Raw genomic sequence first — 12,149 nt, forward strand, 5'->3', positions numbered from 1 at the left:
CTGAATCTTTAATAGCTAACTTGACAAAATGTAGTTATTTATGGTATTATCTGTAGTCATAAGCCCCCAAGAATGGAGCAGATGTGGTGTCATAACCAGTAATGCTCTGTAGTCTAGACCTGGCAGATAGGTTTTTTTGTTTACTAATTAATTTTTGCAGTTTCAGTTTCATAAGCCCTTCAGTCATTTATACATATCTAAAAATGAGAATAAAACCTCTAAAATCTGTGTCATAATTACACCAAAATAAAATTTCTGCTAGACATTTTTTCAGGCATTGTATTGAAATGGTTCTTTTTTATTTTCTTTTAGTGGAGAGGATGCCACGGAGCAGTTAATAAAGATGCATTTTCAGAATGCCATTTCTCAGACTTCTGCTCTAGCAAATGAGGAACAAAACTGCATAATAAATATTTCCCTACTGTAATTGGGTTTTGAGTGACTGATGATTTGGCTTTTTTTCTTTCTTAAGTAAGGCATTGCAGAGATTTTTGCTCTTTTGAAGCTTGTCTCATATGACAAGACAGTCCAAAGGGCTTTATAAGCCTGCTGTAATGACCCCTAAATAGGCTGACAGTTTTATAGCAGTCCCCAAGAGGGAAGCTTCCTTTCAAAAGCAGCTGAATATCATGGAAAAGGCAGTGTCTCCACATTGACTTTTCACTAAGCCGCAAAGACTAAATGGCTTTTTGGATTAATAACAGTTTTATGGCATCCTTCTCTTGCAGAATGTCTGTCAGCATGTGTGACTCTCCATTACAGGTTCTGTCAGGAGCTCAGAAAAGTGCAGTTTAAAACCTGGGAGCTTAAGTTGTTACAGAGCTGTGTAAAGCCTTGTGTCTGCATGGGGGAGAGAGACATGAAATAAATCCTTTGTTTCATCCCAGCTGATGACAGCATTTAATGTTTACCCTAAAAACCTCTGGAGGTAAATCTGAGATTCTGAGCAAAGTGATTTCCATACTGGCCCTAAAGAAAACCTGAGTGTGAGGAGTACTGCACACACATAGGAAGCTTTCAGGGCTCTGCAGAGTACTCATGTAGCCTCCTCTTGGAGAATATAGTCTGAGAAGACATTTTCAACAGCACAGCACTGAGACACAGAATCTCCTCTTCAGTTAGACTGGGTTCCTCTCATTCATTAGTCATTATATTAGCTGTTCAAAATGGCTTTTGTTAGAGTTTGAGTCACCAACAGTGATATTCACAAGCAGTCTTCAGGTTCTGCTGGTGGTTAACGTTGAGTATATATGCAGATATTGATATGTATATGTATATTCCTTTAGTTTTTCCCATATCAGACATTTTAACAAAACAAACAAAAACCACAGAAAAAACCCAAAACAAGCAGATTGCAGCTTTGTCACTATGAAAGCAGCAAGTCCCTGTAAAAGCACTACTCTAAATTGCATGTTTGCTTCATAGAGATCACAGACTTTTGTTAAGAAATTGAACAGCAGAGAGTTTGTCCTTGATGCAAAGTGCTTATGAAATTGGTAATTCTGAGCACCTCAGAACAATTGAGCTTCCTAAGCAGCAGCCCCTATATAAATCACTCTGTAAGACTTTGATGTTGTAATCCACATGTACCTTATCTACCAAAATTAGAGCTTTCTAGTTTTGAGAGGCCAGTTCAAGTTAAGTGTTCCTCAGGGTTCTTTGATTATCAGATCCAATAAACCTGTAAATCATAGCATTGCTATGTTATGATTGTAATTACAGTATTCTGTTAAAATGAGCTGTATGGCAGCAGCATGCAAAGTGTCTCTATCCCCATTTTCCCACCAGGACCCCATCTCAGGATAGGTGATCATTTCTTGTACTGTCTCATCTCCTGTGCTAATGGCTGTTCTACTAGGGATATTCTCCATGTGTCCTTGCCACCTGCCCCTGTCTAAGTCAGTGTCTGCCTAAAGAAAATGTGAATAAATGAGGAAAATCAGTTGCAGCACCATCCACACATGCTTCTCCTGCCCAGGTAATGCAGAGTGTGACCATGCATCTCTCTTGCCCCTTCTCAGGGCCCAAAAACGTGCTGCAGAGGAGAGGCTTTCCATCACCTGCAGTGATGGCTCAAGTCCTATCCAAGCTGTCACCTCTGTTCTCCCCCTTGGGCTGTTTTTAGCTGGTGGGGATTAATAATGCTCAGAAATCTAAAAGTAATTTTCCAGCAAAAGTCTGGAACAATTCAGAAGTCACTTTTGGCTGTATTTTACTGACATAATTGGCAGAGATGCCTTAAGAGAGTAGCCAGCATTACATGTGATTGGGTAAAAGTACAAATAGTTTTGAGGAAGCTGTTTTGGCTTTGTGTGTGCAGGGGCACATTGTTGTTGTCTTATTTAAATAGAAAGGGTGTTATGGTTCTACAAAATGGATTGCCAGAACTGCTTTATTCCTTAGGGAAATAATTTTAATTGCTAGCTTATTTCCTTTCTCTAAATATCCAAAGAAGTATTGTTATCTTTGCTTTTTTACTGAAAAGTAGTCTGTTTTAAAATATTTAATTGCATGTTTTCTTCTTTCAGTGTTTTCATTTTAGTCTATAAATGTACCTTCAAGAAAACACAATTCTCTGATTAATTTCATAGGCTATTAATCTAGAAATGTTTGTATTCAGAAGCAAAGACTTTCTGAATTAGTAATTGGTGATAAATATTCTTGGAACTAATTATTTGGGATAAACACTATCAGAAATTTCAGTAATTTTGCAATTAATTTCAAAAATAGACCTAGTCTGTGAGTTTGGTAATATTTGAGCAATTTTTTAATGTCTTTTGTTAAAAAACAGATACCAGACCTTCCATTCAGAGTGATAAAATTAAGCATCTATAAAGTCTACAACCATATTCTTGAGGATTTCAGAGTTTTTACATTATGTCATCATCTCAGTTGAATCTGGAAATAAAATTTCAATAAGTAGCATATTTAAAGGGACAGCAGTTATCAAATTAAATGCAGTGTTGCTGTCTTCTATTGCATCTGGCAATAACTCATGACACTTGATAAGGAAGATCTGAAGGTGAGGATCCTTGGATGGGATGATTGATTGATTGATTGATCAATCGATTGATTGGTTTTTCATTGATAATGTCACAAACCATGTTCCAGTACTGGGAGAAGGCAGCCAAAACAATCTGCTGAAATGTTATGGCCATCTGGTTGGCTGATACATAATTATTTTCTTTGTGGACCTTCCTTCCTTCCTTCCTTCCTTCCTTCCTTCCTTCCTTCCTTCCTTCCTTCCTTCCTTCCTTCCTTCCTTCCTTCCTTCCTTCCTTCCTTCCTTCCTTCCTTCCTTCCTTCCTTCCTTCCTTCCTTCCTTCCTTCCTTCCTTCCTTCCTTCCTTCCTTCCCTGAGAAATGGAGATTTTTTCTACAACATACTGTTGTGCAGAGTCATTCCTGGGTATGCCAGCTGCTGTTTCTCTGATTGAAGTTGTTAGTTTTCTTCAATTACAGCCTTACACAGAGGGAGCTTGAGAGAACTTCTTGTTCAGTAATGTCTGTGGTTTGGATTGAATTGAATCCAGTATTTAAAAACAAAATATTCATGCAGTTTGATTCAACAGCAACTCTTACTCCTACATCTTGTTTGATAATATCCTCTGTCTCCTAGAGATTTTTTTCAATTTCTGTTAAAGAAAAAGTGTGACAGGAAAAAAATTAAATCTAAAAAGTCCCATGCTTACCTATGTGATTGTGTTGTCATAGAATCATGGTGTCTTCATTGAGAAGGAACTTTATTGTTTCATGTTTGTTGTGGTTCTATTTTCATGTATATTTTTGGCCAGAACCATTGGAAGCCTTGATCTGCTAAGGGACTGCAGTTACTGATGAAATGAGTATGTGATGTTTGGACTGTATTTGGGATTATCCATATGCAATGTATGGAATGGATGTTAAGTCTTTGAATTTGACAAATACTGAACACCAAGTATTTAAAGAAGGCTAAATCTTCAGTTGTGCTGAGCTTTTACGAGTAGTGCATTTACTCAGCTTTCCTGAAAAATTCAGTTGTATTTGGAGAAGTATGGGAATCTATTCGAAGTGTCATCAGAAAATATCCCTTGTGAAAGCTAAGAAATTAATCTCTACAATCAACAATAGCATGGCAACTCAGCATCAAGTATTGCCTGGGGTTAAGAATAACTTACTTCCCCAGAAGAAAAGTGTTATGAGAGATTTTCTAAGAAATATTCCCTTTATACTCACAAAGGTTGCCAACAGTAATCCTCATAGCTGGTGCAAAGAATGTCTGGGAAAATCCTTTGCTTTAATGCTGTTCCATAGAAGAAAGGTGCTATGTACTTCATATACAAACAGAATTTGGACAGAATTGCACATCTAGAAATCCAGTGGGAGATAATTCTCATATCCCCCAAATACCTGAAAAAGAAAGAAAAAAGAAAAGCTTCCTTGAAGCAGTAAAGGGTATGTTCTCTGCTTTCTCTACATGCCCTTCCTTTCAGTAACATTATTCTGTCACTAATAGACACTGAAAAGTTTGTTTCTCTTCATAATTGTATTTTTATATTATTCTACTTACCAGCAGAACTCTAAATCTGTCTCATGTAACTATTAAAACTATTTTCTTCATTGACTAGTTTGCATGAAAATTCAGTAAAATTTCTTAAACATTTTTCCATCTTCTTATGTAGTACCTACCTGTAGGGAATGGAATGTATTATGAAGCAGGTACAATCAGACAAAGAATATAAACAGGTCTGGTAGAATGAAAACTTGTAGGTATCTAATGATACCAATAAAGTCATATTTATTAAAGACTCCCAAGAATTTCATTTCCATGGTAATGCAAATTAGGAACTATGAAAGCAGTGACTTGGAACAGAAGCTTGCATCCTAAGCTGCTCTCATCAACTTTAGTAGTTAGCTGCATGTGCCCTTTTGTTTCAGATTGTAAATTTACAGGTGAGATTAGGAAAAATTAGTATGTGAGAGAGAAATAATTAATCTTGTATTCATAAAATACATCTGCATGAAGGTTATGAAGAGGAATTCTGTCTTCTTTCTATCATTCTATCATCTAGAAGAGCGTTTTTTTTCTTCCAGAATAGATAAATAATCTAAGATTATTTACCTTGAATTAAAATACTAAACAAGACTTTTTATGCACAAACTTTGGTAGACATAAGTAATTCCTCACACAGTGCCAAAATCTTGAGCTAAAAGCTATAATTTAAATGCTTGATTTACAATCTGTATGATGAATCTGCTTTAAGCATGGGTCAAGATACCATTTAAAACATTCTTACATAGCTGACAACTAGACTCAGTGCTAGTTGTGGAGGTGGGGGCTGAGGTGCTAGGAATTAACTGGGGTAGCTTTATTAGCTATGAAAAAATTGAAATGCAAAAAGACTTTGCACAGTTTTGACTGCAGTTTAAATACTGCATGTTTATGTGAAACAAATTGTTTTGGTAATTTTTTGTTATTTGTCTCTGGAGCTCTTTCCTTGAGATTTTTGTATGCCTTAAGTGTGACCATTATTTACTAAGGCAATTTTTTTTAGAATAATAAATTGGACTGGGAAGATATGTATTTATTTTCAAAACCTTTTAATTTACAGTACCTCTGTTGTGTTCATGACAGCAATAACTGTTTCTGTTGACCATTAAAGGAGGAAAGAATTTGGTAAGGCTTTTGTCATCTTCCTGACAGTATAGTTTTAATTATGCTTACTTGTGTGACTAACCTAGAGCTGGTGAAGCAGTTAGAAGTTGCTTCAGAATTGTTACTGAGATTTACTGGAGATATAAATTACATCCTGGCATGCAAAGCACAGCAGAAGACACAGAAATTGTCAAGGAAAAAATAACCTGACTGTATCTGCAACAGCTAAAGTAAGATGCATCAATAATGATGTTAATGTAATGTCAAATCCAGCTGAAACAGGATTTATGGTCAATGTTTATCTGGGACATGAATTATGTCATCAGAATATAAATCCTGACCACCAATGTCTCCAGCTCAGGATAATGTCAGTAGGAATGGGTTGTGCACAATTTGGGGTTGTGGGGAGGGGGTGTCAGGTCTGATGTCAGTGTGCCCTGATTTGAGGGTACTGCCATGTGTGTGACAGGGTACAGGAGGTACAGCAGGAGAGGAATGTCTCCACCACCAGGGTGATTCCAAATTTTAAGTCATCCTCTTCAATTTTCTATGGTACTGTTTATTTTCTGAGTTTATTTTAATTTTCAAACTCTATCATCAAGGCTTTGGGGGCTTTTTCCTTTGTCTTAGAAGGAGAGGAAGCAAGGAAGGAACTAAGAAATACTAGCATGTACTACTTTTGTAGTATTGATTGTAGCTATTCATCAGAAAGCTGGCAGTGCTGCTGATTTAAATATTTTGTGGTTGCAACAGCTTGGTTTGAGTAAAGACTAGGAATCTGAGATGAGTTTCTTTTCTTGCCTCAGACCATACATTTTTTTTTCTTTTTTTTCAGTCTTAGATAGGAAGGTAGAGACCTTCACAGTAATTGACCTTAACAAAAATTTGTTGTGATGGGAGTATGACAATAACTACAGTATTTTTTAAAACCACGAGAATTAGGAAGATTTCTTCTACAAGTCTGTCTTGGAGGGGCAAATCTACAGTAAACCCAACTTTTGGTGATTTAAAATAAAATAGCACTGTAAGCCTAGAACTATTAGGAATGTTTCAGATGCTCTTAAATGCTCTTAAATAGGATAGTCTGGTGAATTATGTTTAGAAATGTTTAAAACTCCAATTTTTTAAGGTGTTATCTGTGAATAATTCTCATGGCTTCATTAGAGTGTGGCCATTGTTACAGGAACTGTAACATCTTGCCTCAAAGGACATCAAACATTTTGCCATAGATTTCACTGATGTGGTTATTGCATAACCTGTGTTATTGGTATTTGGGATAGTGAACATTGTAATCATAATATAAGATGATTGCATGAGATAACTGCCTTGTCAGCTGCTAGTGGTTAGAAGCAGAACTGTCTCTGCAACATATTTACAATTTTTACCCTTTTTCCTTCATTGCTGAGTTTCTTTGAGGAGCAACAAGGTTGAGTTTTAAGTAAAAGCCAACACTTTAATCTGTTTTTTTCTGTGTTTTTTCCCTTTTTCAGGAGGATACAGATCATAATTATTATACATCAAGGACATATGGCCCATATGATTCTACCAGCCGGGATCTGTGGGTCAACATAGACCAAATGGAGAAGGACAAAGTAAAGATTCATGGGATCCTTTCCAATACCCATCGTCAAGCAGCAGTAAGTTATTTTATCACTTTCTTCCTTGATTAACATGGATATTTTTCCCCAGTGACCCACACAGCAGTATTACTAAGTACCATGACTATTGTTCACAGAGCTATATCTTTTAGTTAAGCTGTGGAATTCTTTACACTCTTGTTATCAAATGATTCTTTGAACTTTTTGAACCTTCTGTAACAGTCCTTCAGAGATGCCTTTACAAATATATTTAAAATTTTCCTCTGTTCCTGAGAATCACAAACTATCAAATGGTAAACCACTTGTGTTGCTGAAATCAGAGGGAATTTTCCTGTTGGGTTTAATAGTAAAAGATGTGGGTTCAAAGATGAAGTTGGTGTAGTTTTAAGTCTCTCATGGAATGTATGTGGTATGTTTGAATTTCTATTTTATATGAGGTGTCACGCTTATATTTCCTTTTGGGATGACTGATAAAGCTGATGAGAATGTCATACAGTAACAGAAATGATGTGATCACAATTTTAGGTTATCAGCAAATAAATAAATTGGAGTGTGCATATCAATCATATTTAACTTACTGTAGTCATGCTGCTGGTAAAGTGGGTATGAGCATAATGGGCTTACATGCTTAGAAATTGAATCAAATAGTGTGTGATTTAGAGGTTGTGTTCTTGATTCTCACCTAGCTAGAAGCTGCATACATAGAACAGCTAATATTAGCATAAATTGAATACAGAAAATTACAGCTTAACTATGGTTAAAGAGACTCTTGTTTCATCCATTCAGCAACTCAGCTTCACAAAAAAGTCTTTGGATTTTGCCAGTTCAAAACAAAATCTAGTGAATGCCTTACTTAAAAGTTGTACAGTTTTTAAAGATGCAGGTGTGTTTAACAGTTTTCAACAGAGAAGGCCCAAGTTTAATTCATCTTTTCCTTTGTTGATCTGTTTTCTCCCTGGCACAAGCCAAGTGACTGCTGAGAGGAATGCAAGAGGCAGAAGAAAGAAAAACTGTGGTATTTAAGTGAGAATATAAAAAGCAGAGTGAGGTGATAAATTCAGCACATGTAACTGATAGAGAGTCCTATTAACCAAATACATACTTCATAGTCAAAAGACTGTAGGCAGTCAGGGATAATGCAAATGAACAGAGTTCAAACAGTTATATATCTTCGGGGCAGGCTTAATAAAACAGCTGTTTTCTTAAGACAATTTTATTCTAATGAGAAAAAAAGAACCTTAAGGGTACCTAAAAGTGAGGACCTCTGTTGTCTGTCTTGTCTACTTCATGTGGGGTCTTGGTGCTCTGTATTGAGGAAAAAATGGAAATATGCTGAAAGAAAAGGTAATAAATTAATTAAAAATTTTAACCCATGTTTAATGATTAGTAAAGATGGCACCCTCTATGTCTTTGTTGTAAGCACTTTTGTTTCCAGTTGGATCCCTGAGATTATGCAGCTGAAATGTCCATCCCAGGGGGGACATTTTGTTGAAGTTATTAAACTAGAGGCTCAATCAAGGCAGTATTTTTGGTCTGGTGGGGGATCAGTGTAGAGGAACAATCAACATGGCAAATGGAACCTTGAGGGCTTCAACTCCCCAAAGCAGGTGCTTTAAGACCTTTTTACTGAATGTCAGGTGCTCCCTCTGCCTTTCTGCCAGCTCCAGCAGAGAAGGCTCTGATCCCTGTTTAGCACACTGATATCCATCTCTTTTCATGCTTACCCAAGTGTCTTGTACTGTGAACTTGAGTGGCTGCAGCCATGTCTACACATAAAGACCCATTTTTTGGATCTGTTTTATGTCCCCCAAAGGATGAAATGTACCAGAGAGTCATCCTGTAAGGTTCTGTTCTTTATTTATGCATCTATAATTAATTTTTTGTATGTGTGTGTCCAAGTAAACAACATCCATATGTACTACACAACAAAGGTGTTTTACACAGAGATGTGATCTTTATTTATAACTGTACAACTGCAGAATCATGTATTTTGAGATCATACACACCTCAGCAGCAATCTCTTACCTTCTCTCCCATCAACTTTGCCATTACTCTTTTTAAAAGGCCATTTTGCACATCTTACTGTGACTCAATGATTTACATGATATTTTCTAAACATTATTCTCCAATTTGACTTTAGAACCTGGAGTTAAATTATTACATGCTAAATATTGAGAAATTCATTTACAATGTCAGGGATTCTTTGAATGTTAGCAATTTCACACTCAATTTGTGTGTTTTCCTTCATTTGGAAGTAAATAATCCTGAGAGTTCCCAGAAGCTGTCGGTTGGTTTTGCTTCTACAAGAAAAGTCATAAAGACTGGAGAGAATCCTGGAGAGGATCCATGAGATGTTTTGACTTTATAAATAGCATAGTAATTGTTTGTGGAAAGTAGCAAACATATATTAATGGAACAATTAAAATGTCTAACACTGCAGGATTTATAACACTGATAGTAAGGGAGTTTTTTCAATATACTGCCATCATCTTCTTAACCATTTAATAAATTTTTAGAGATGGCTTTGATATTCAGTGTGTTTAGATTAGATATCTAAGAATTGATTGCTCAAACACTGAATGAGAATACAGGACACATCATATTTGGGAACTCAGCTCTCTTTTCTTCCAGTCCATTCTATCATTTTATATTTATAATTTATTCTATCATGGTGAAAGCATTTTTATTTCCGTGAATTGGAAATTCTGATATTCTTTTTTTAAAATGAGGTATTGCTTTCTAGCATCAAAATAAAAGCAAAATTTTAGTGACTGCTAGAATATTGTATTTCAAAGTAATACTTAAATCATGTTGATTCTTACAGTATTATGCTAAAAGGTTGGCTGTGTTAAACATTTTTACATTGTCAGAATTTAAGATACCATATTTTGACTTAAGTCAATGGGAGATCTGTATCTGCCTTGAGTGGGAATGGGATCAAGTTTTTGTTGCAAACATCTTTATATTAATGTTTATATTATAGAATTTAGAAGGCAGATAAGAGAGCACAGTTTTCATTTGAATGGTTACTATGATTCAGAAAGTTAAAGTGAATAGGTAAAATGAAGGATGGCATATAAAGGAAAGAGGGGAGGTTTGGTCAGAAAATTGGTAGTTTTAACAGAGTTCTTCATATTATGTGTGGTAGAACAAGGACATAATTTAAGTGCATTCATAGATGTAGCATACACTTCAGCAGTGAAAACTGTGGAACATGGTAAAAGAACATTTGTGTGAGTTAATTCATGTGCTTCCTTTTGTATATGCAATTTCAGAAATGTTCAGTTGTACATCCATATTTATGTATATACAGAAAAGGTCATTAGAACCTACTCGGTCCAATTAACACATTGCAAATGGATTTTGCATTCTAATTAAAAACAAACAAAAAATGTGCTAAGAAATCCTGTCATAATTCTGTCTTCCACTTAAATGGAAAGCAAATCTAATTTAAAGTTACTGTAAGTCTTCACCTGCTAATTTCATGCTAAATAATTCTTTAAACATTTCTGGTTGATGTGAATATAATTCTTCCTGAGAGAAGAAATACACAGATACAACCTGAAAATAATAAATACAGGACAGAAATAATGGTAGGGAAAATAAAAACAAGAGTACTTTTCTTCTTTCTTCCCTCTCTTTTTAAAAATATATGGGTTGTTGCCCTTTCTTAAGTGGAGTCATCAAAAGTTACAGTTGAGGGACAGTCACCAACAACCCATCCTCACACCACTTGTTACTGTACTAAATCTTCCAAAAGAAGGAATAATGTACTGCATGCTTATTTCATATTTAGTACTTGGACCATTGTGGAAGAGATTTGTTTTTCACAGGATATTATATTTAAACAGTGAAAAGACATTGCTGAGATTTCAGCACTCCTTTCCACCATGACCACTAATTTATTCAGAGTTTAACCAGGGAGCACTCAAAGTGATAATTATGAGTGGCCACAATAATCACTGAGCTTTGGGAAAGGAATGAATAGGTGGAAAAAGATAAAGCCATAGCCAGAGAAGCAAAATCAGTTTGAATTTGAAAGTTGCTATATGGTGAGCTTAGTTGAGGAGAAGAGGTCATTCCCCAGATTACAATTCTCTGGTATGAATTCAGCTGAAAGAGGATAGTCACCTATAGGTAGATGGAAGAAAGAAGGTTCTTTTTAAAATTTTAATTATTTATTTTATTTTGCAATAAGTAGATTAAGTAGAGTTTGTTATTTCTTCTGTTGAATATTCTTTATACATCATTCCATCTCCTAGCTGACAGCATAAAGAGCTTTAAGAAAGGGTGTCATATGGGTTAGATGGAAGAATTACCTTCCAGTGACCTCCATCAGACAGGCACCCAGGCAGCAGCAGCATGTCAGGAACAGCCTGGAATCTGCAGGCTCGTGTGGCAGAGCAGCAGAAAGCCAGCAGCAAAAGCATCAGGCATCCTGTAAAACATAGATATTGCTAAGGCTTTAGATATTGATGGGTCCTTTTAAGAAGGAGATTAAAGCAGATCTTTTATTAATTTTATTCTTGTGATTGAGTTACAATGTCTGTTTGTGTATTTTCTTTTCTGAAGTTTTCTGTTGTAAAGATCCACTGTTTTAAGTGTTTAAATGCTCCTCAGAATTCTTTCCAGGTAACTACTGGCAATTCCAACTTAATAACAAGGCTCCAGTAAAAAAAAAGTAATGAAAGAGATATTTGAAATGGATGACTGTTCATCTTTTTTTTCACTTAATGTTCTGCTCAATATTGATTTTATTTTCTGCTGTTATTCCTTTCAGAGAGTGAATCTGTCCTTTGATTTTCCATTTTACGGACATTTTCTACGTGAAATTACTGTGGCAACTGGGGGTGAGTTACTTTCTAACCATTTACTTTGAGTAAGATGAGAAGTGTTTCTTGCAGCTATTTAAAATAC

The 12,149-nt window shown here is 35.6% G+C and overlaps 1 protein-coding gene across 1 annotated transcript in view; it reads left to right on the plus strand.

Annotated features, from left to right (window-relative positions):
* The window catches only part of PLXDC2 (plexin domain containing 2), a 242,195-nt gene that overhangs the window by 124,455 nt on the left and 105,591 nt on the right, over positions 1-12,149 (plus strand). The window contains exons 3-4 of the mRNA XM_056483768.1: positions 7,125-7,271; positions 12,013-12,082. Of these exons, the coding sequence (XP_056339743.1) occupies positions 7,125-7,271; positions 12,013-12,082 (217 nt within the window). The remainder of the gene's footprint in view (positions 1-7,124; positions 7,272-12,012; positions 12,083-12,149) is intronic.

The sequence above is a fragment of the Oenanthe melanoleuca genome, chromosome 2 (assembly GCF_029582105.1).
Source record: "Oenanthe melanoleuca isolate GR-GAL-2019-014 chromosome 2, OMel1.0, whole genome shotgun sequence".
NCBI lineage: Eukaryota > Metazoa > Chordata > Aves > Passeriformes > Muscicapidae > Oenanthe > Oenanthe melanoleuca.